The 23,430-nt window shown below is 35.2% G+C and overlaps 4 protein-coding genes across 4 annotated transcripts; 2 read left to right on the top strand and 2 right to left on the bottom strand.

Moving 5' to 3' along the window:
* The first annotated feature begins 4,716 nt into the window (after positions 1–4,716).
* On the top strand, positions 4,717–5,196 carry LOC113759439. Its single transcript, XM_027302015.1, has one exon. The coding sequence runs from the start codon at positions 4,717–4,719 to the stop codon at positions 5,194–5,196; it is 480 nt and encodes a 159-aa protein (XP_027157816.1).
* A 1,242-nt stretch (positions 5,197–6,438) lies between these two features.
* Positions 6,439–10,239, top strand: LOC113762528. The gene is made up of 3 exons (XM_027306016.1): positions 6,439–6,625; positions 9,599–9,706; positions 9,849–10,239. The coding sequence occupies exons 1-3, from the start codon at positions 6,539–6,541 to the stop codon at positions 10,056–10,058; spliced, it is 405 nt and encodes a 134-aa protein (XP_027161817.1). The 5' UTR covers positions 6,439–6,538; the 3' UTR covers positions 10,059–10,239.
* A 455-nt stretch (positions 10,240–10,694) lies between these two features.
* Positions 10,695–13,047, bottom strand: LOC113762962. The gene is made up of 2 exons (XM_027306626.1): positions 12,884–13,047; positions 10,695–11,046 (listed from the first exon to the last, which is right to left on the bottom strand). Exons 1-2 carry the CDS (start codon positions 13,012–13,014, stop codon positions 10,818–10,820), a joined length of 360 nt encoding a protein of 119 aa, XP_027162427.1. The 5' UTR covers positions 13,015–13,047; the 3' UTR covers positions 10,695–10,817.
* A 1,922-nt stretch (positions 13,048–14,969) lies between these two features.
* LOC113760907 (citrate synthase, mitochondrial) lies at positions 14,970–22,611 on the bottom strand. Its single transcript, XM_027303658.1, has 20 exons — positions 22,437–22,611; positions 22,156–22,216; positions 21,933–21,998; positions 21,357–21,398; positions 21,006–21,071; positions 20,829–20,894; positions 20,594–20,707; positions 20,303–20,366; positions 19,991–20,073; positions 19,217–19,266; positions 19,060–19,137; positions 18,125–18,253; positions 17,970–18,012; positions 17,657–17,743; positions 16,626–16,727; positions 16,104–16,211; positions 15,968–16,018; positions 15,584–15,657; positions 15,421–15,472; positions 14,970–15,330 (listed from the first exon to the last, which is right to left on the bottom strand). Exons 2-20 carry the CDS (start codon positions 22,204–22,206, stop codon positions 15,235–15,237), a joined length of 1,422 nt encoding a protein of 473 aa, XP_027159459.1. The 5' UTR covers positions 22,207–22,216; positions 22,437–22,611; the 3' UTR covers positions 14,970–15,234.
* Between the last annotated feature and the right edge of the window lie 819 nt (positions 22,612–23,430).

The raw sequence follows: 23,430 nt of genomic DNA, 5'->3' as shown, positions 1-23,430 counted from the left end.
AGAATGCCAATTCGTGGATAACAACCATATTTTTAAATTTATACAACGATATAGTGAGTGTAACTCATTTATTCACACAACGTTTTTAAAAAAAAAAACAATCTGTAATCGGCACGTTATGATAGAGTTCATGTGTTCATATTTTAAAAAAGTAAAATTAATTTAAAAATATATATAAATACAAGATAAAGTAATAATTGTTAATATGTAAATTCATGTAATAGGTGTTATAGGATAGATGTGATCTCAATGTACTAACGATGGCTCATTGAATACCCGTTAAAAAAATCTAAAATCAAAAACAAAATCAAAAAATGCATATTATTTTAAGCTCTTGATTTACGTGAGCTCCTATACTAAGTTTGACTTGCCATCGTCACAAATTTGAATAAACCATTAATGTGTAATAGTTCATATGTTTTAAGATTAACAACAGGAGTAAAATTAGGTGATTTCATATGTTCAAAACCTTACCGTTACAAAATTTCACTGCATAAAGTGGATTATTATGGTAAAACATAGTAACATTTTTTGTGAAAAAGTATACGTTGCTTGGGGGTTTAAAAGCAAAAAAGAATGTTGATTTGTTGTGTATTCTTGTGGTCCTTTATGCAAAAAGAACCTATTCTCCTTCCGGGCCGCACTAGCCCTTTGCCATAAACGATTATTCCACACTAAATGGCATATCTTATCTCATTAAAAGGCGACTTCCTATCTTGTGCATTATTGTGTTTTTGTTTAAAAAAGCATCACACAGTCATCAACTGCCTTTTCCACGGACAAGGACAAGAAAGCTTCAAGAATTGCACTCTTAGATAAAGGGATCAGTGCTAAAAACCATGCACAACATAATATAGCAAAAGTATACGATATGTCCAAAAGCTAATCCAAATGGCCAAGCAGGCAGTCTTATTAAACTTCCTTCTTGATTGAGATTTTGGGACCCACATTCTTTGGGACTCGGGGGACGGATCGGAATAGTGTACCACTTTTTAAACAAGTTGTAATTATTTTTTAATTATCCGTACATATTTACAATAGGAGTGCAATATTTTGTTATTGTTCATGCGCGTTTCATGCATAATAATAATTGCGTCTGTTATGAAATTTTACAAGTGATTCATGTGAAATTACGAAACATAGTTTGTGTGCAATATTTTGTTATTGTTCATGCGAGTTTCATGCATAATAATAATTGCGTCTGTTATGAAATTTTACAAGTGGTTCATGTGAAATTACGAAACATAGTTTGTGTGCAATATTTTGTTATTGTTCATGCGCGTCTCATGCATAATAATAATTGTGTCTGTTATGAAATTTTACGGGTGGTCCATGTGAAATTACGAAACATCGAGAAAATATTACAACATTTCGATCGAATGGTTGTGAACAACTGTCCATGACCCGAGTCCCATAGTTTGTGCGCATACACAGGGCAGAAATGAGTCAAATGACATCACCATGCACTAGAATGTGCAGCCAATGCTGAGATGACAGCAGTAGAAATAACATCAAAGAAAAATAAAAGCTTGACCGACGAAATGAGAAACTCTTGGTAGTATTTTTGGCTTTGTGATCTTATGACATGTTTTGACCGAAATGAGAAACTCTTCGTCATATTTTTGGATTGGGCCAAAAATTCAATGCGTGGATGGAATATGAAAAAATTCATGGTGTGTGAAATGTACCCTACAGAGTTACTTATCCCTGCTTTCATAGGTGTCCCAAATTGGGTCCATTAGTTTCGTACAAATTCGACATGGTGCTGAGGATTTTCTAGCCATGGTAATCTGGCCATATTCCCGATTTTAGAGTCATATTTACTCTGGATAACTAAGATGAGACAAAATGGGTTTTTGATGTGAGAGAGGTTTGACTCTCACTCGTCTCTTTCGCCTTGTGTTAAAGTGGGGACAAAATTGTTGGGCCGAAATAGACCATTCGTAAACAATAATGAACACCGACCTATTTCTTGGACAAAGATTATCTCATAAAATTCCATATTGGAGTCTGGATCAAGATAAGGAGCACCAAGCACTGCATATGACCAAGCGAGTAAGGCAGTCGGCAGATTCTCATGATCACCTTTTCCAGTGTAAGATATTTGATAATATATACTCCCTCGTCCATTTTGATAATCCTAGTTCTTTTTTTACACAGTTTAAGAAAAGGTAGTTAACTTTGTTGATCAATTTAGGTAGCTATTTTTCTAAAATACCCTCACATTAAATAGAGTACAACTTTATGGGAACTTGAATTGATGGTAAAAAAAGAATCAACTCTCATTAAATGGGGTAAATTTATAGTAACAACAACTTACATTGAATAAGGGCATTTTAGGAAAATTAAAATACAACTACATTTTTCAATTAGAAAGTGGGCTACAATTTGGGACAGACGAAAAAGGAAAACAAGACTATCAAAGTGGGACGGAGGGAGTATATTCCAATTTTTTTTGTTAAAAAAATTTAGATGTGTACGACTTCAGTCATTACTATAGATTAAAGTATGTCTCTGTAACCATAGATCGTGTGCAGGGTACAATCTTAACATCAGTAGTAGCAGAATTTGACTTTTTTTATAAGAAAAAATTAATTCGTTGTTGCGGACTGATCAACTTGTGTTGGCTGATAATACATACATTTCATTAAGTAATCTAAATTTTCAAACATTTTCCTGTAGTTCTGGGAATTGAGACTGATCTGGAAGACTTGAGTGTTGGTGAAATGACATCTTTTTGGGGCTCTAAGATGCACGTTACCATGTCATTGTCAATATTTCATGTGTTCTTTTTCTTTATTAAAGAGATTATATTGCGGGTCATTATCATGTATCATTCGTCATTTATTTTTATAAAATCTGGTAGGGCCTTAGAGGTCATCTTATAAAGCAGCTCAAGATAAAAAGGATTCATTTCACTTGTATTTTCCATTTGATAAAGGAGTACAAACTTTTAGGCTGCACAGCAATTCTTAAAATCTTGTGTATCCAATAGACAGCAATAAGTACTCCCTCCGTCCCACTTTGATAGTCCTATTTCTTTTTTCACACAGTTTAAGAAAAAATAGTTAACTTTGTTGGAAAAATAAATTTAGATTGTTATTTTCCTAAAATACCTTCACATTAAATAGAGTACAATTTTATGGGAATTTGAATTGATGGTAAAAAATGAATCAACTCTCATTAAATGGGGTAGGTTTATAGTAACAACAACTTACATTGAATAAGGGCATTTTAGGAAAATTAAAATACAACTACATTATTCAATTGGAAAGTGGACTACAATTTGGGACAGATGAAAAAATGAAACAGGACTATCAAAGTGGGACGGAGGGAGTATTATTTTAGGGGTATATATAAATGTCTTGTGAGCATTGTGAATGCAAAACTCTCTTCATGGAACTTCACATTTTTTAGTACTACATTGATAAATTTATTTGTGCAACAAAAGGTTTGCTAAACAAAATTTTAATTTCACCAGCTGTATATCTTATTATGGGAAACTCCTACTCTCACAAGAGTGTAGGGGGAAAAAGAAAAAAAGATAGCTTGAGAGTGGAGCCAAGGATTTTATAATCATTTAGTTAATATTCAAGTTCAACCAACTAAATTGGGACTTTTGGATTCTATGAACTAAAGAAATAAATCAATTTTGTCCACATTGCTCAAACACCTAGTTAATTTCATATACCACTCGAACAACACCTCACCAATAGAATAAAATATGAAGACAAAAAAAAAAGGTTGAGCTTTAGGTTGCCATAAAAAAAGATGATGGCTTTTTTTTTTTTTTTTTTTCCTTTTCAGACCAAAGTGTTTCACTTTTTGATAATAATAAAATTATATGCTTTTACTCTACTTCTCATTTTATTAGGTAGAAGTCCCAGAATTAGAGATCCTGAATTCTAATTCGCCTTCCTCCTTCTCTCACTTCTTATATCCCACTTCTCTACTAGAAAATTTTTTTTTTTTTTTAAAAGAGCGAATTGCGCGAAATGTCACTAAACTATTTCAAAGTGCCGGTTCTGGTCACTAAACTTTTTTATTAGCGCGAAATGTCACTGAACTAATAAATCTGTACCGTTTTGGTCACTCCGTGTATTTGTGCCGTCAGGAGAGACGGAAATCAACTTTTTGAGGGGCAAATTCGTCTGCACAGCCTTAGTGGGAAGAGATTCATCTGGTAAGTGAAAGGTTTAAGTGTGGGGCTTTGGAATGTTGGTAAAATTTTGAGAAAGGGTGGTTATATCCAGCAATTTCACAGGTTGATTTCCGTGAAAATAAGTTCACGTATCAAACCAACTATTTTCATGTTTAGATTGATAGTTCAAGAAATTAACATATTTTTAGTCTCCAGACTATTTTGCTAACACTTCTGCTCTCTTATATTTCCGTGAGAAATATAAATTATGCTTTGTAAACGGCACACTTTTTTTTTTAACATTAGGGAATTTTGTGTATGCTGAAGCGAAGGAAGGTATTTGCACTGGGGCATTTACAGAATTCCTAAAATATTCGGTCCTCAATAGCAAGGGGTTTTTGAAGCTTGAAGGGACTGAAGCGAGGGGTTTTATGAAGCGGCAAACTTTTTGCCGAATGGGAAGGGGTTTCGGCTGCCTCAGAGAACCTCGACTCGGGTAACTAAATCGCCGTTCCTCATCCCCTTCGCCGCCGTTAGAGCCAGAAAATTGGACCTTTTGTAACTGCAAAAGGATGATGCGAATAGCTGAGGCTAGAAAAATGAGATCTTTGGGCTCATCATACGCTTGTCTGGAGTCTTTGAGTTATCAATTTCTGCAAAGATGCTTAGTCAGCGGAACTGCAAAAGGGAAATCTAAAATCAAAGGAGCACAGCCATTGAAGAGATCGAAGGTAACAACCAAGAAAGGAACTAGGTCGGGTGATTCGAATCAGAAAGATGGTGGGCCCAGAAGAAAATCCGAATTTGATGAATTGGTCGACGAGTGCTTGGCTTCGACTTCCCCAATTAGATTCTTGAAGCCTAAGGAAAAAGCTAGGGAAGCCGAGAGAGAAAAGATGGGGCTGAAAAGTAAGGTAATGGAAGAACAGGAGAAGAAATGGAAGAAAATGAAGAATGAATTTGATTCCCCATTTTTGATGGGTACCCCAGGATTGGATTTGATAAAAATTTTGAGAAAGGGTGGTTTACCAACATTTTACCCCTCAACATTTTGAGAAAAGACTGTGCAGACGAATTTGCCCCTCAAAAAGTTGATTTCCGTCTCTCCTGACGGCACAAATACACGGAGTGACCAAAACGGTACAGATTTACTAGTTCAGTGACATTTCGCGCTAATAAAAAAGTTTAGTGACCAGAACCGGCACTTTGAAATAGTTTAGTGACATTTCGCGCAATTCGCTCTTTTAAAAAAACCTTCTTATGTTATGTATTTTCCTTTATTTTTTTGGAACAAATTGTATATTGGGACAGGAAACTACCAAGTTAGCAAACAATTGGCAATACCTGGACTGGACCACCAAAGTGGCAAACAGGGCCAATTACTGTCAATGATCTCATTCTACTTTCTTCAACAATGAATTACTTCTGCCCAAAGAATTTAATGGGATTGTGCCACCCGTCCCTCCCTGCTCAATCATATTGCACTTGATAGCAAAACTCCGATAGGAAAGATAAGGCCCAACCACCAAGAAATATCCCATTCATCTTTTGCATAAAAGTAAATGAAAGTGTTAGATTTTTTTTAAATTTTTTTCTTATATTCTAAAAAGACCATTTTCACCTTAGTTTCATATTGGAGAACGCAATTGGTTTTGCTAGTGCTAAAATACTCAAAATTTTGTTCGTTCCTATAGCATAGTTTTTTATGAGGAAAACATCAAAATCTTCATCAAATGACCATATAATTGTAATTATTCCTATTGGTCATAATTAAATGTGCTTCCTTCTGTTTTGTTTCCAATATATAAAAACACAAACATAAATACTAAGAAGAATTTAGGTAAACAATTGAAAATATTATGCTTAACAAATTTGCTAAAATAATAAGAATCAAATGTCGTTTATCTATTAAAGGTAGACAACTAAATAGGTAGGTAATCTCATTATAACATGTATATTTTTACTCTCTTATTTTGCTATGCTATCGAGATGGTGGATAATCAATTTCTATGAAAATAAAAAGCATTGGATGAAAAGTAAAAAAATGGATTAAGAGAGGGTATAACTTTAGGGTGAGGGTTGGGTTGGGTGGTACGGGGGAGGGAGTGTAAGTGAGAGGTCTCGGGTTCGAGACTTCGAGTCCTCTTACTTATGCCTAAAAAAAAAAAAGAGGGGTATAACTTTCAAAAAGGCAAAAAAAAAAAAAGAATAAAAGAATAAAAATCTCCCACAAGGAAAAAGAAATTAAAAAAAAATGAAGACAAGAGACTTCAGTATTCAGCTAACCGGGGCACGTCCTCTGGTCTCCAACTGTCCATTAACTGTATTAGCCCGTGTTTGTCTTTTCTCAAAAGGAAACTTGGGTATTCTGCCAAGAAATCTTCTGCAATCACGAAAATGGCAGAAGGTAAATCATCACAAGAAGCACCTTCTCCTCCTGCTGATGCTCAGCTCTTTGGTCTCCTGTCCAGTCTCCTCCAACAGGTATCTGCATTCTACACGGAACTTGGAATTAATACTTTCTTGGGATTTAAAGATTCCTTATCTGAGTTCAGGTAGATAGATTTCTTTATGGGATTTTTTTGGTCAACGTCAATTTTAAGTTCTTTTATTGGTTTTTCTTCTTTTTTGGTCAACGTCAATGCTTGATTCTGGATTTTTCTGAATAGGCTCTGTTATCATTTTTCCTTTTTCCTTTTCTGTTTGTGTAATCAAGATTTTTTCGTTTTTGTACGTCTTGGATGTATATTCTTTTTCCGAGCTTTTAGGAGGGGAGGAGAAGGGAGGAAATGAGACATTGAGGATTGAATCCTGCATGTAAGTCGAATAACTTAAAAGAAGGAGATGATGTGTTTGGTTCCTTGAGAGAATTTCAGTTGATGTGAAAATGGAAAAGTATTTTGTAGGAAAATAGGGCCTATCATACTTGGAACTGGAATTTGAATTGTATACTACAAAATTTTAGCTCAATTTTAGTAGAATGTGAATCCAATTCCAGCTCCAATTCTAATTTGATTCTTAGCTGCCCTTGTTGGTTGATATCCCTTCAACTGGTGATGTAGATAGTTAGTATAGTGCTTTATTAAGTTCTTCCTTGAGAAAAGGGATAAAAATAAGTTCTTGATTCATTTAAGATGACTATTAATCTTTTAAACACAGCTCATCCAAAACAGAAGAAATTTTCTGAATAAATTCCCCGTGTCACCTTATGCTCCCATTCATGCTTTGAATTTGGAGTGCTGTCCAAAGACTCAGTTAGGAATGGATTTATGGGCATGATTTTTGAAATTATCACGTCTGTAGTTTTTCACTATGGAGGAAAGTGTGTTTGATGCCTCTCTAGCCATATGTTGTATACCCACACAAGTGTTTCTTTTTACATCTCCAACACTGCCATTGATCCAAAGTCTATCAGTAAGTTTCTGGTTAGATATGTAACTTGTATAAAACTACTGTATAGAAAGAATATTTGAAGAACGAGTTACTATGTTCTCTAGTCTCTACATTTTAACAAGGCACACAAATTAGAAGTGGGAACTAGCACTGGTTTCTTCATTCTATTTTTGCTTCCTCAGCACTCAATTTTCTGATACAGACAAGACCAAGATTGAAAATGATATTGAGCAATCAACCAAAGTAGGTGCACCTAGGGAGGTTAGATCTCTAAGTACTTATTTTGTCAAGTGATGTTGAAGGGGTTCACCTTTCTTACAAATGTCATCTTTTATGGGTGTCTTTCTGATCGAGTAGAACAGTTTAGGAATCCTGTAGGCCAGCAAGGTAACAGTGAGTTTGTTTGCATATTCTATTTGATGGGAAGGTATTAGCAGCCCTTTCGTTGGTAATCTACATGTAAAATGGTAAACGAAAGAACATGTGTTGATTTGTTGCATTGCTGGATGGATATCTGTAGTGTGCCTCACGTTGAGAAATGCTGTTTTGGTGGCTAGATTTCTCTCGAGCTTAAGGAGCAATTTTTGCAATTCACGTATTACTTGACTCTCCCATTACTGGAGTTTGCAGAGTCTGTTTTATTGTTGTAGTAAGCTTAATGGGGACACATTTTGGGGAACGTATACATTGTTGAGATGGTCTTTTAAGTGAAAGGAAAAGAAGCAAAGCTTGACAGCAGCTGCACTTTTCTATTTAACTTAGGGAGCTATACTTCACAAAGGACTGGGAGGTAATAGCTTGGTTCAGATTGTGCTCTTGTTGAATTATTGGGACTGATAGAGAAAGAAGCGATATCCTGCAAAGCACTTAGCTATTTCTGCCCTTTCATACTATACGTTGTCTTTTTCTGCACATACTGCATCCAGCTTAGCCTTCAACATTTTTTACTTTAGCACTTCTTCTGCTGCTTGGCAATTCGGGTAAACACTTGACATTTCCAAATATGGATATGCTTAATAGTACTTATTTTCAGATTGGTTATTGGGTGCTACCAGGTTTGAGTAGCACTTTGGACTTTAAGGTCTAAAATCTCCAATTTGGTGAAGGAGGGTACTGAGATATAAATATTTGTAATTGCCATTGCTGTAATTATTAACGGATTCAAAGGTATATGTTGTAGTGAAGATTGAAGAGGCATTATGTTCCTATCTGCAGGTTCAGGGTTTTATGTGCAAAAGTTTAAACCAAGAACTTCTTTTTTGTGGGGTATACATAGGTTTTCAGTCACAAGTATATAGAAATTTAAAATGTTATCGATTGTTTTACTGTCCATCCATGACCTGCATAGCTTTGATACCTTAACCAAAATTCACTTCTTTATTGGAGTAAGGTAGGAATTATTTTATTATTAAATTGGTTTGAATGAAAGTATGAGCCCAAAATTCTTACCTTTAAAGCCATTTTGCATCTTAGAAATGGTTCCTTTGGGTTACTAAAGTGATTTAATGACCATCCAACAACCCCATCCCCATCTGAGGGAAGGTTATAAATATGAAAAGAAGCTGGTCTATTGCTTCATCTTGACAAGAAGAAGAGAGAGATTGGGAGGGAAGTGAGGTGCAACCCATTATTGCTGGCTAAAATATCTGATTAAGAGTCCTGCTATGGATTGCCACCATTTTTTTTTCTCCTCTTGTAACTCATGATTAGCTTCCCAGCTCTTTGAGAAGTTCTTAACCAAGGGTGTATACCATAATAAACCTTTTCTTCTGTGTAGGATGTGTTTGAGAACAACTTTTTAGGAAGGATAAAACCATACATAAGTAAAAATTGCTTCAACAAATTTTACTAACTCATGACTCAAATTCAGATGCAGCATACTAAGATGCCTTTGACTGTTATTGGGTCATAATCTCTTCCTGCCTAATTTGTTTCTTGACATTTCGGTTGGTAAACTGTGTTAGCACAGTTTATTTGTGAGTTGGGCACTTCTCTTTTGGTATTGGGGATTCAGCTGAGATGTATTCTGTTCTGTCTAAGATCATTAATGACAAACTTTTACAGGTTGAATCATTAACCAATCAAGAGGAAGTAGAATTACGTGCCAAGATTGAAGCCTTGGGATCGGAGGTTACTAAAGTCCCTTCAAAATCTGCGCAAGATCTTGATGAGGTAGTCTTTAAGGCCGTTTTCCAGCCAACTAAATGCTTTGAAGACAAGATTGATTATTTCACAGCTCTCAGCAGTATAATTTGCCGGCATAATGCTTTTACTGTTTTATTCACCTCTGTTGGTTTATTGTGTTTTTATTTAGATTGAAATAGCAAAGGAGCTGGATAAACTGTCCTCAAAACTGGATGATGTTGACAAAATGATATCCTCAGATCCAGAGGTGCGATCTCTCCTGAGTAGTACAGCTGATGTGTGGATGCCAGTCATCACAGCAAATTCCAATGAAAGACGTAATTTTACAGCTACTTTTGCAGATGATAATCATGAAGTGCAAGGAAAAGATTCCAAATAGATTTGTAATTTAGATTGTTGTTTTAATATTTTGGTAGAAAATTGTACAACTCTTTGAGAAATTTTAATTTTATTAATTACCTTGTTAATAAGAATAGATAGTAAACATCCCCCATCCCACGAAGGGTTGTGACATGGTGCATTTCAATTTTCAGCAACGGGTATTACATGGTTCTTATTCTTGTTGCTTGGGCATTTCCATCCTTCAGAGAGAAGCCCCCTTTCCACACTCGGTTCACTTAATCATGCTTTTCGGCAACTTAAATCATGATGAATAAGCAAAATGACAAGAGCGATGGGTAAGCTGGGTAGGGAATGTTTTCCAATTTCACAAAAACAGATGAGGAATAGTAAAGGGTGATTGTTAAAGAGGGATTGAAGTGGCAGTGGTAGAGTTCTCTGTGTGATAATGGTAGCTCATATTCAATCTGATCTAGATCCCTGATGTTTTTGACCAGAAAAAATGGTGGCATCAAATGAGCACTGCTGAAGAAAAAAAAATTATCAGAACATGCTGAGAAGGTAGAGTAAAAGGGGGCTTTCATCAGTGGTCTGGTTGAAGAAGGAAGCTTTTGATGTTTCAATGCCAGCCAAAGTCTCCAGAGTGAATTGCATTACACTTTGCGAATATGAACAGTTTGTTAAAGGGATTCTGTGATTTCATGCTTGGAAATAGAAAATATTGGATTCCAAAGCGATGGTCAAGAAAAGTGAACCTAGCTATTGAACAAAGTTGCCTACATAAAGTACAAATTTGATGTCATTTGGATGGAGGTGCGCGGACAAATAGACCAATGAGCCACAGTACAATAGATCCAATGATCCAACATAGAACGAAAAATACAAGAAAACCAGCCAAAATGGTCAGGAATGGAGGGCCTCGGGCAGTTTCGCCATTCTTCCTATCAGATCCTTCTGAGGGATTTGTCTTTGATGCACACGTAGGAAGTAACTTCTGCCCCAGTTTCAGTGTTACAGAATTCTTCAACCTGAATACAGTTACAATGTAGCTAGTTACTGCTTCTGCAATATGATCACATTTCGGAGAATATCAAGTAGACTAAAAGCATAGCAGGACACTTCTACAGAAAGCGAATTGAAAAACACTTGTGCGCCTTAGAAACAGTTTTTTCAAGTCCTCCACCTCTTTCATACAAAAAAAATACTTAACTATATACTTATTGGCTATCAATTAACATTATATGTTTAAATTGAAATATTCCAACTTTGCCCGAGAAATGGACCTGAAGAAACCGAAAAGAAGTGTGGAAGCTGCTAAATAGAACTGCTGTAAATCTACTATGAACCCTTGATACATAATAACTATGAGATAGTGTTACATAAATCCAACTCCTTGAATAACTCAAGAACACGCAATACAAACTCTTGAGTCGGCCACAGGCACAATGCGGCCACAATTTATTCAAAAATCATAGCGTTTAAAAGGATTGTTCGAGACACTCAAAATTTCGACAGCATCCCACAACACTTTCCATCTTAATTTTGTATACACTAGCATGCTTGATCATTTCAAAACCTCAGAACACAGCCTGTCAATTATAGATTGGGAGTGCATGAAACAGACTAATCAATTATCTAAAATAACCCAAGCTATTAATAACCTTCTCCATGGTATTTAATCCCAAAGTATAACCAATATTTTTGTTTCAGAATAATATACTCAGCATGAGAGAAGCAACATTTGGTATACATTGCATCAAAATTTGGCTCTCATTAGTTGTCTGCAGCTACTGCATAAGGTAATCCTCTGTTTCATTGTACCTCTACACAATGTTTCTTGAGGTAATTACTTGATTCTATAACTTAACAGCTAGGCGAAGTAGAAAGATAATTGACACATATCTGCAATCAGATATGAGGTCGAATGTATCACCTCATACATATCAAAACTGAGCTTAAGGGCTATTTACTGAAATATCACTTGTTTCATTCAAAATAAGAGAAAAATAATACAAGCCTTCCAAAAAAAATGGAAGTTGATGTCTTGAAAGTTGATTTTAAAGTCTGACTTATGAGAATCGACTTTAAGTGGACTTCCCAGAAATCCTTCCTACTCCAGGTTCTCAACAATAGCAGTGCTTCCCAGAAATTCATGCATTCCAGTCCGTCCTTTGCTATAAGAACGTGACCTAATCTATCTCTTCTCCAACAAGATGGCAGGAGAAAAATTGAAGTGCCAGATTCTTGAATAAATCTAAATCAGTTGGCATTTTTCGGTTTCTTTCCTCTTAAAGAAAGACAGATGGACCAATTAGGAGGTAGAGGAGAGACAATTTCCCTGGAGCCTCTGCTTTCATTTTTCCAAAAACTCAAGCCCAAGTGCCCAACCAGCTTAACCCCTCATCCTTAAAACCACATTTCCCACCATATAATCTAGCGAATTTATATGGTAACTTTAGGGTTAACAAATGCATCTTTTCACACTAAATCTCAGCTCTGAAAACACAGCAGCAACGCATACACAAAGCACAGGCCCACCAACTGGTTGATTTCGTCTAATCACAGTTTTTCTGTCAAAGATTACGCCTTTCCACTACATTCTCATATTGCACGTCAAATTTTCTGCCCATTTTCAACATGATTTTAACTAGTATCCTCATATTATATCCTACAAACAAATTTTTATTCTATTTATTTTTTTCCAAAAAAATTTGTAGTATACTAAAAAAAGCCTAAAACTTTCACAAGATATACATGCATCTATTTCTTGAAACACAATAAAATAACTAAAATAAAAACTACCCAAATGGCATCAAATCTTCCCAAGTAAATATATTTTAGAGTATTAGAGTGAAAGAAGTGCACCTGAAGTTGACATAGGTAGGTGGGGCATTTTGACAAAAATGGAGGAAATGGATGCAGGGAGCGGTATCGAATCTAACACTGGAGCAGTAGAAACCTGGAATAGATTTAGATAGTCGGGCAGAGCAATTCATTTTAGCAAAATAGATATGGAAAAATTTTGAGCTTGAAAAATCGGTGATGAGATAAATAATAATGATAATTTTATTTTTAAATAATGAATAAAATAATAAATTTTTTAACAAATAATAAAATATTAAAAATATATATGTAATTTTACTATTAATATATATTTATATAAAATTGAACTCAAATCGGCTCGCTAACTAACGAATTTAATATTTTTTAGTTTGATTTCGATTTGATCAACTTGATCTCGACTTGAGTTCAATGTTGACCGAACTCGAGTCAAACTCGGATTCGAGCTGCTCGTGATCGACTCATGAGTGATTTGATTTGTTTGCAACCTTATATTTGGATGAGTTAAATTTGCAATTTTTTATGATTTTGTGCACGTGTGTGTTTTTTTTTCTAGAGAAGAAGTTTAGTGAATTTGGGTTTAATCATTTCAACAAGTCACGACTTGCCATACCATTCTTTGTAAGAAAGTAATCTGATTCATCCTTACTAATTCAACTAAAAGTTTACAACTAATTTATAACGAAAGACAATACTCATGAAGTAGGAAAATTATTTTGCAAGAAAGAAATGTATAAAATATTTAACTGACAATACAATATCCACATTAAATGAGAATCAAATAGGACGAGGTCAGAAGGGAAAAACTGATGTTTTAGTGATTTTTTGTGCGGAATTATTGTAATGGTCTTCACATTGTTTTTAAACTTGGACCTGACATGGCGGTCTAATTGGTCGAACCGAGAACCGGCCAACTGTCCGGTCCAAGTTATCCCTAAAACCTGAAAAATAAAAAATCGATCAAACCAGGTCAAAAACCAGGTTTGATCGGAAAAAATTGAAGAATCCGGGTCAAAGTTCTTTTTTTTGAAAGGCCAAAGCATTTTTAATATTATATTTTGACCCCTAAATTGTTAAAAATTATTAATATATCTCAAATATTTCATACTTTATAAATGTTGTCTTAAAGTTTGGTGTTATTTTTCAATTAAGTCCATAATTTTAATTCTAAACTTGTTAATGTTCATTAAATAATATAAATTGCTACTCGATTGTTCTAATTTCTTTGTATTTTCTTATTAAATATATTTGAAACATCAAATATGTTTCAAATATATATGAATATACCTTTATTAATATTAATAAACTCTTAGATATTTTACATATAATATTTTAATTTTTAAATACTTTTTATTTATGATGTCATCCGATTCAACTCCAATTGAACTTTGTCGAATTCATTGATCCTTGATCCTTGAGTTCGATCGAGTCGATTCCCGATCCAAGTTTGAAAACATATCTAGTCTTCACAGTCTAGGTTTGTGTCAGAGACAGAATCATTGCCCACTAGTCCTAACAGGCAAGCTGAGCTGTGAAAAACAGTAAACCGGCGCCTTTACCCTTTATGCCTAAAAACCACATTTCTATTCTAATTGTCCTTGAAATGTTATACAGCGCACCATGGAGCTGCTATCTTCAACACGCTAGCAAATTACACAACTTGGAGTAGAAACTTGCGTTTTTAATTGATCTAGACCACTAACACTTGGTTGAACTACATAAAATTTCGAAGAAAGTATAACCAACTGAACCATGCCTCAACAGCCACTCTCTGAGTTGTAGATCGGAGATTTGAATCTCACATACAATGAAAAAAATAAAAAAAAAATACCATAACACCTCTTTAATTTAGTCAAATCTGTATATCTACTAGCCCCTTAGACTTTCCTTACTATAGAATTGAATATATTAGGTTATACAAATATTATCGTTATAGAAAAAAAAAAAAAAATCATTGAGACGACAGGATGGTTTTCAGTCGTCCAGCGCCTTGCCAACAGAAGCACTTTTACGCGAGAAACAGATAATTGCCAACCCTTCCTCAGTATACTGTTCATGCCCTCTTCAAATATGACTTTACAGATCCAAGGATGGAGGTAGAAGCAAACAATTACCAGCATTCACGATGCAAAAACTCTTTTAACAGATATATTTATTGAACGATGTAGCAATCCTTTCACATGAATAATCGATGGCGTGAACATGAAACTGGGAAGGGAAACAGACACCTAATGGCTATCTGGTCTCTACTAAAGCAAAGGAATTATATCGACAATGCAAAATTTGTTACAAATGTTCCCAATCGAATTAACAATCTGGCAGGAACCACAACCACGGAGACTCGGCCTTTCTCGAGCAAATGGTAATTTTCTAAATTAAGCCGCAGCTTTCTTGCAGTAATTCTCAAGCCACTCCATTGTAACACTTTTCGGCCTCTCAAGTGGCAATCCAAGGGCTCGGTCCCATATTAGCTAAATCAACAGTAAACCAGATGTTAATGCGTTAAAAAAGGTTTTAGTGAAATGGGATACCGAAGAAACGTAAGACGTAATGAAAAGTACCTGAGAGCAAATGCCAATAGCCCTTGACACACCAAAGAGAACCGTATAATACCTGCTCAGAATTTATTTGCAAACAAATATATATCAGAAAATTATAGATCCACATATAATTGGGACTATATACCACAGAACAAGCCAAGATCAGTGGAAAGAAAACTAATACCTTGCTTCAGTTAAACCGTAATGGTTCAGCAACACACCACTGTGGGCATCAACATTAGGCCAAGGATTTTTGACCTGAGAGGCCCAAATTCAGATTGAATTATATTAAGTGTTTAGGGACTATTTAAGCTGAAATATGGGGTCTTGGAAGCAAGACAAATGCTAATTTTCTGCCAAAGCTTCATCAAATAAAAATAGAAACAATGGCATGCAACCCAATTTGGTTGTCCAACAAAATATTACAGATAAAATGGATTACCATACGAATCTCAACCAAAATGAGCCCCCAGGTACTAATGGCTCTGGACAAATTCTTTCGTGATTATGTGCATTTAAGGATTAAGCGCTTTTAAGCAATCTACTGATTAGTAAGTTATCATTTTACCTTGCCAAGTTCTAACAGAATTGGAGGTACAACTTCATAAAGCTTCGACACCTGTACAAGGAATGAAGAAAACGTAAGTTTAGGCACTAAATATCATATTATGCATTGCAATAGAAAACCAATCCTAGATAATCACCAATTGGAATAGCGGATCATTAGGCAAGTGCTTCAATGCAAACTCTCTCTGGCATGTGTATCTTGGATCTGTTTTGCGCAAAACTCCATGTCCAAATCCGGGAACAACCTATGGTTTTCAACATGAGAGGATAAGGCACCATGCATGGAGCACCAAAACAAGTCCAATTCAAAAAGACGCCTTTGATTTCATATGGCTGGCATGGAAAAATTAAAAGGCTCTTCATAGACGCTTGAAAATTTTGTTTTAAACATAAATGCAGTGTTAAATTGATGCCCCATGCTCAATTTGCACTGGGTGCCACAATTCAATTTTGGTTCTTTGCACCTATTTCATGGGGACAAAATAAGGAAACTTCATAAAGGAACTGGTCAGAGAGATGCACCCACATGAATATGCACATATATGTGAGCCTGTATCTGCATCTGCACATACACATAGAAATATGCACGTGCACACACACACACGAGGACTGAAGTAAACCAACAAAAATGCACAAATATCATGACAATATAGTAATACCTTGCCACTGTTCAGTGTCTTCCAAACATAGTCTTTCAAATGTTCTTTGGTGATGTTCTCCCCACATTCTTCAACAACAGATTTAATCCACAGCAAAACTTCCTGAAATAATTCCAGATAGTGAGCAAACAAGGAAAATGTAAGCCTTAAATCAGATACGCAACACCAGCACACCGCTATAGATAGCAAAGGCAGATTAGATATACCTGTTATAACATGTTTCCCATGTTTCATCAGTTAGATGCAAAAGAATGCAAATAGTTTATCTTACTATGAACAAAGTCAGAGCAATCTCTGCATGTAACTTGCTATGCAAAATATTGCCAAATACCAGTTTCTGTAATTAAGTTATTGTTATGTAATGAAATACAAAAATAAGATTTGATTAATATCACCTGATTGCCAATCAAAATGACGGACCTAGGGATTGAATTAATTTCAGATCCTACTCAATACAAGATAATATATTTCCGCAAACTGATAAGTCTAGGTCATAGAAAGCACAGGGAGAAGCAACATCAATCAAGAACTCCCAGCAAGGATTTGGCTGTTCTTTCAAAGAATCAAATAGCTGCTCTCCATAAATTTTTAAGACTTTTCACAGTTTCCATAAGTTGTATGAAATGCAAGACATGATGATATAATTCCAGGTCCAAAACATGAGCATGAATTCATGCAACATGAAGCCCAATGTCCAATTATAACAGAGTAACCTAAGGTAACTTACTTAAAACATTTTCTCATTATACATGAATGCCATAGTAGCTAATAAACCAAATTTCCCAAGCATGCATAGACGAAAACTGCAAAGATTTGCCTATCTAAGCTGATTTGCACAAGGAAAAAAGAGTGGCAAAAATTTATCGGGTATAATTAAAGGACAATGGAGTAGCAAACTTGTGCCCATGGGAATTACTGGTCATAAACCTCATCACATGTATAATCCTTCTCCAAGACGCAAGGAACACTAAAAAAAGGTGCAAAAGTTATCTCAAACAGAAAGAAAACAACAAAGGAAGAAGACAGCATACCTGATTCGCCAACCCATGGAGTGGTCCAGCTAAACCATTCAATGCAGCAGCAAATGACAGATAAGGATCTGAAAGGGCACTAGCAACCTGATTTATAGAGATGCTATAGTTAGAGGAGAAAATGAAAAAATGTATGATGCTTACACGACAAGCGGATTTAATTTTACGCACACACACACACACATATATATATATATATATATTAGATGCACTTAATCAAATTTCAATCAAAAGTCCCAATGCACGTGCTGAAACCTTATTAAATTAAAAGTTCAATACTTTAGCATGCTTAATTGAGGATGAAATTCATTACCAGGTGACCAGTGTGAGCGCTAACGTTTCCACCTTCATGGTCACTGCAAGAGAGGTATAAGAAAATGTATCAAGTATTATGTTGAGAAGTTAACATGGCTCATTCGGATCACTGTTTGGTCTAAACTGTCAAAGAATCAATTGTTTATGACTTACGTATGGATGGTGACATAAAGCCTCATAAGCTCTTTCATTTCAGGGTTATCAAAACCAAGCATGTGTGCAAAATTCCCACCATAATCTAGGGAGTCATCCATCGGTATAGTTTGCCCATTCTTGTATATTCTTCACAAGTAAAATCACAAACACGTTAAGTTTGAAGAAATTTAAATTAAATCAAACACAAAGAAAAAGGATCAGTGGGAAGAAAAAGCAGATCAGAGAGATCCCAACTGCAACAAGAAACATGAGTCTACATGAAAGTGAGAGGATTAACAAAAACTATTTCAGTTTAATTAAGCAAATCCCATAATTATTTGCCTAACATATTCTGCCAAAAATGCGTGTGTGCTTGAATATGTGATCCCTTTTTAAAATCCACCCTGCGGTCCATACTTTTAGTCTCCTAAGCATCACTACAACCCTGATATATTAGTCCCACCACTCCATAGTAATTGTCCTCTTTGATCAAGCAGATAGCTATAAAATGGTACATATCATACATAAGTACTTCTTGTTTCTGTGCAGACATCCTATAATCACCTTACTGGTTCAAAAGTTTTAAACCTAATGCCTACAAAGTGCTTTGATCACAGGGATATGTTATAGAGCCTGGAAAAAATCACCTTTTTTATGCAGGAAAAATTAGGACAGAAACTCCTACAATTAGAGGCAAAGGATGAGGATTGAAATTACACAAATTAATAGCTAGAGTTAGGACATATAAACCATGTACTGACAATTTATTTTCCATAATGAAGCCCAAAGTTGTAAAATCCCAGCTTTGAAAGTGAAGAACTGGGGCTGGTTGGCAAATAAATAAGGTTACTATGCGCTGATTGCCATTTGTAGAAGTAGCAGTCACATTCTGAATGATAAACCACCATACCAATTCAAGAATTGAAAAAAAAAAAATCATAGACTTCACAAACCTGCGGTAGACATAAGAAGCAACAGTTGGAAGCTGAGCAATCAAATTAAGAGAGTCCTCATATGTCGGCTCCCAGAATCTGAAAATAGAGTAGATTAAGTGCTTGCTCAAGATGGAAGCCCAGTTTTCTGTCCAGTAAAAGCATAAGAAACTCTTACTTTGATTTGTGTATTCCCTTTTCATATGCTTTCTGGAATTCACTTTGTACCTGAAACAAGAAAAAAAGTGTTCTCAAAATTACTTCAAACATAAACCAAAAAAATAGCAGTCCGACAAAGCAGCTAAAAGTACCTGCACTACCCCTTACTTTTGCAGGTTACTCGTGAAACAAATAAAGCTTAATAAACCCAAATATGACCTTCCAAACAACCTAAAAGGTGTGCAATTTCTGCAATAATACTTCAGGCAGATATTTGACTAGTCCATTTCTCCAACATATTTGTCACTTTAAAGGACAGATGCTATAAAAAGCCCACGACTAAAATTTACAATATAGAAGAAGATCTAAGTAAAATTCTTGTCTCTAACTTATAAGAACATATCAATTAAACTATTCATCTTCATGATTGATAAGTCCACCTTATACAAAGTCGATAGGTATTAGTTGCCACATTATCTAAAATGATGACACACAGATACAAGTTCAAAAGCAATAAATCAACATGGATAGTTTCTGGAAAGAAATTGACCACTAATGAGATCATTGGCTTTTCCCTGCAGCTTTCGGTAAGTATTTAGACAGGAGCAACCATTAAAACTAAGCTACACAAATGAATTGACACAGAAAGCAAAAAGATGGACATTCTCGAAACCTCCACAAGCACCTGAACTAACAAATGAACACCCCCAAGTGAACTGAACAAAAAATAATGGCAAAACATGTTCGCGAGTGCTGACAAACCAAAAGAGAATATTGCAGTTTAGGACCCTACCTGAAGAGCCATGACCCCAGTTGCAAATTGAGTCATTGGATGAGCAGCAATGGGCAAGGCTTCAATTGTCTTATATACATGATCTGCAACCGGTAATGAAAATTAGCTAACAATCACGTTCATAAGGCTGATAGGGAAATTTGACATGGCCAACGTAACCATAATCTTAACATCTGATGCATGCAAACCTAACACGGATTAACTATAAGATATCTTGGTTGAGTAGATAAACTTTTGAGCACAAAAGATATTAATGTAGGGTATAATGATCAAATTATGAACTGTTTGTTACAAGCCTGACAGGTACTTAACCTGGAATAGTTGCACGACTTCTTAGTTCCTGAGATAATGAATCAGCTTGTTCTTTTGTTGGAACCTGCAAGAAGAGTTGAACGGCTAATTACCATGCAAGCACTAACAGAACCAGGACCAAATGGTTCATTTGCAACAAAAAGTTTTGTGACTTAAAGAGCAATAAAAGAACGGGTTTCAGAAAAATGGCATAGCATAAGAGGACCAGAAGCAACATATCATTTATACCCCCCCGCGCCCCCCCCCCCCCCCCCCCCCCAAGTATACTGATGATACAATCTGCCTACTTACTTTTCCTGTCAATAGAAGCCAGAGAAGACCCTCAGGCATTGGCTCTCCACTAGGCTTTGCTGATGGTAACAATTTCTGACATTCAGGAATAGATAAACCTCGAAAGCGGATACCCTGCCAAACAAACCAAAAAAACACACAAAAACAATGATAAAAATGGAAAAAACCACATAAAAAAAAGACCAAAAATATACTTCTATACAAGAAGCAGTCAAGTTTCCCAAAGTAATCCCACCTCATCAGGGTCTAGCAATGAAGTTTCCCAAAGTAATCCTGTCATTCCTCTCATGCCACCGAGTACCTTCCAACATGCATGACAAAATCTTATAATAGATCTTATGTGATAAATCATCTAAATAAGAATGATGTAGTCAGCTACTTCCAGTTCACGAAGAGAACAGGAGATTTTTACCATATCAACTGTAATATTTCCCAGTTGAACTTTTCCATGTTCTGACTTGAGTTTTTTCAGCCGATCCTGTAACCATAAAAAGGTAAACAAATAAACACAGCTATCACAAATCAATACTCACACTTCTTGATCGTGTGAAAATCCAACCCCAGGATGCAACTGCCAGATTGTATCAATATAAAATTTGGTGTTCTAGTACCCATAACAGAAAAAAGACCTAATGTAGACAACTGAATATTTCAGGTGCTAATACAAAAAATTCTGAAAACTCAAAGTAAATTAGAAAAGTCAAATTTACAACAAAGTGGTTTGATATCAAATCCGGAGACGCAAAACAATGTGAATGAGCACCTGTTGTTCTGGAATCAGGTCCTTTAGCTGAGAGCGAAGATCCTACGCCAAAGACAGAAGAAATTAGAGTGCCACATATACACAAAAGAACATTACCACAGAAAATGGCAAGACTACAATGGAAAGACAGAGAGAACCACCTGCAGTTTTGTAGATGATATGCCAATTAGTGAAATCAAAGCTTCCAGTAACAGTCTTTTAAAAATTTTACATAAAGGATTCAGTTCATTGCAGAGATTCTTATGCAGAAGAGCAAGCACCAAACTCCACGAGCGACAACTTAAATGGAGGTGATTTGTCCAAAGTTTAAACATTTGTTCAGCATTCATCAGGCATGACAGGAAATGCAACTTTTTACCATACTGGATCCAACACATTTTTGCATCTCAAAAGGGAAATAAATGAATTTCGAGTTTTGTTTGTTTTTATTTCCTTTGAAATTCAATCAAAAGATTCCGCTTGAAGCAGAAAATACAAACGACACCAATTTTCCATTTTAAAACGAATAAACACAAATCAATTAACGCATAAAAACATCAATATTAAGGAAAATACCACAATAAAAAGAAGAATTACCAGATCAGGAGAAGAGGTCTGAATTTGAAGCCAGCGAACTGAATTGCTCAGATTAGGCTGTCGAACCTATCAAATAATTCCAAGTGAAACCAACAAAAATAAAATTTTTTTTCAAAAAAGCTCATCACCTTTGCAACATTTATTTATTAAACACATTAATCACCAAAAAAAATTAACTCTTATGCGCATGACTGTTATATCAAAGTGGAAAAAATAAACTTACAGCACGAGACCGCAGCTTCGATAGCAGCGAAACGCTCCGGAAGAAGACCATTACTGCTCACCTACAACACAAAAAAAAAATTTCACGTAATCAAATTTTTTGTATTAATTACTGTACGAATCACTAAAGCAAAATTTACGAATATTAACATCAATACACATAAATGAAAAAGGTGTAGAGATCAAGCATGACTAAAATTAACAAAAAAAAAATTACGAATTTGTTAAGAACTGAAATTGATTAGGAGATAAATTAATTTCAGAGAGGCTGGAAAACGGTACCTGAGTAAAACCTAATTATGTTAGAAAGAGAGAGAGAAAGTGATGAGAAGATTGACGATGATGATGATGAATGAGCCAGTGAGTCACGAGTCGAACGGAGGCCGAAATACTGGAATCTGCCGCAGCCAATATAAAAAGGTTGCGGTTGACCAGTACCAAACAACTAATAATTCGTTGAAATGTAAAGTTTCACGCCTTCATTTACCAGTACTGAAGAAGAACTTCGAGTGCCAGTGCATTTCCGTCATTTTGACTTTTGAGTTCCTGCGCCTTTCTCACAAGTCAAACGACGCTGGTTTGGCTTTACAAATACGGGTTTATTTGGATTGTGTTTTATTTGGAATATTTTTACGGTAACATTTTTTGTGATGTGATGTGTGTGAGATAAAAAAGTAATTGGGAAGATAAAAAAATGTATTGAAAATTGTAATGATGATGTAAGCAGATAAAATTGGGGAAATAAAACACAACCCAAACAAACCACTATATGGGTATCTTTTTCTAAAGGGATAATTTTAGAAACCTCGCTAGCAGTTTCTGATAATTTCACATAAATACTCTCTAATATTAAAAACCACACTGATCCCTCTTTGATTGATATATTTAACAATAAAGTCAATCCCTGTCATAAAAAATAACCTCAAAAGTGAAACAAAACTACGGACACGCAATATTCTTTCAAATTTATCCTCCTTTTCTCTAGAAGAAAACAATTAACACTTTTGATGAGGAAAGTGCCAATAAAATAAAAGAAAAAGATTGCCATCAGTCTGAGGTACATTCGCAAGTACAGCATATAATCTTCTAAAATGTTTAAATTATATCCATGATAAGTATTAGGCGACATTAACATGATAAATAACAATCAATACTTAAAAAACCTGTAAGTAGGTTTAATAAACCAAAAAAGTTGTGATCTTTCACCTCGAGCGATTTTGATAGAACCTAAATTGTGGTATATTAGTCACTTTTTTGCACAAAATCTTTCAATAAA

The sequence above is a fragment of the Coffea eugenioides genome, chromosome 2 (genome assembly GCF_003713205.1).
Source record: "Coffea eugenioides isolate CCC68of chromosome 2, Ceug_1.0, whole genome shotgun sequence".
NCBI classification, from domain to species: Eukaryota; Viridiplantae; Streptophyta; class Magnoliopsida; order Gentianales; family Rubiaceae; genus Coffea; species Coffea eugenioides.
This window is presented reverse-complemented; position numbering and strand designations above follow the sequence as displayed.

Bases quoted from the DNA above. Each gene is read 5' to 3' on its own strand.
- LOC113759439 (XM_027302015.1), top strand. From the start codon at position 4,717: ATGCGAATAGCTGAGGCTAGAAAAATGAGATCTTTGGGCTCATCATAC.
- LOC113762528 (XM_027306016.1), top strand. From the start codon at position 6,539: ATGGCAGAAGGTAAATCATCACAAGAAGCACCTTCTCCTCCTGCTGAT. The intron at 6,626-9,598 runs GTATCTGCATTC...AAACTTTTACAG, and splicing joins TGTCCAGTCTCCTCCAACAG to GTTGAATCATTAACCAATCA. The intron at 9,707-9,848 runs GTAGTCTTTAAG...GTTTTTATTTAG, and splicing joins CTGCGCAAGATCTTGATGAG to ATTGAAATAGCAAAGGAGCT.
- LOC113762962 (XM_027306626.1), bottom strand. From the start codon at position 13,014: ATGAATTGCTCTGCCCGACTATCTAAATCTATTCCAGGTTTCTACTGC. The intron at 11,047-12,883 runs GTGCACTTCTTT...AACTGTATTCAG, and splicing joins CCTACCTATGTCAACTTCAG to GTTGAAGAATTCTGTAACAC.
- LOC113760907 (XM_027303658.1), bottom strand. From the start codon at position 22,206: ATGGTCTTCTTCCGGAGCGTTTCGCTGCTATCGAAGCTGCGGTCTCGT. The intron at 20,895-21,005 runs GTAAAAATCTCC...GCATGTTGGAAG, and splicing joins GAAATATTACAGTTGATATG to GTACTCGGTGGCATGAGAGG. The intron at 17,744-17,969 runs GTAATGAATTTC...TCTATAAATCAG, and splicing joins GCGCTCACACTGGTCACCTG to GTTGCTAGTGCCCTTTCAGA.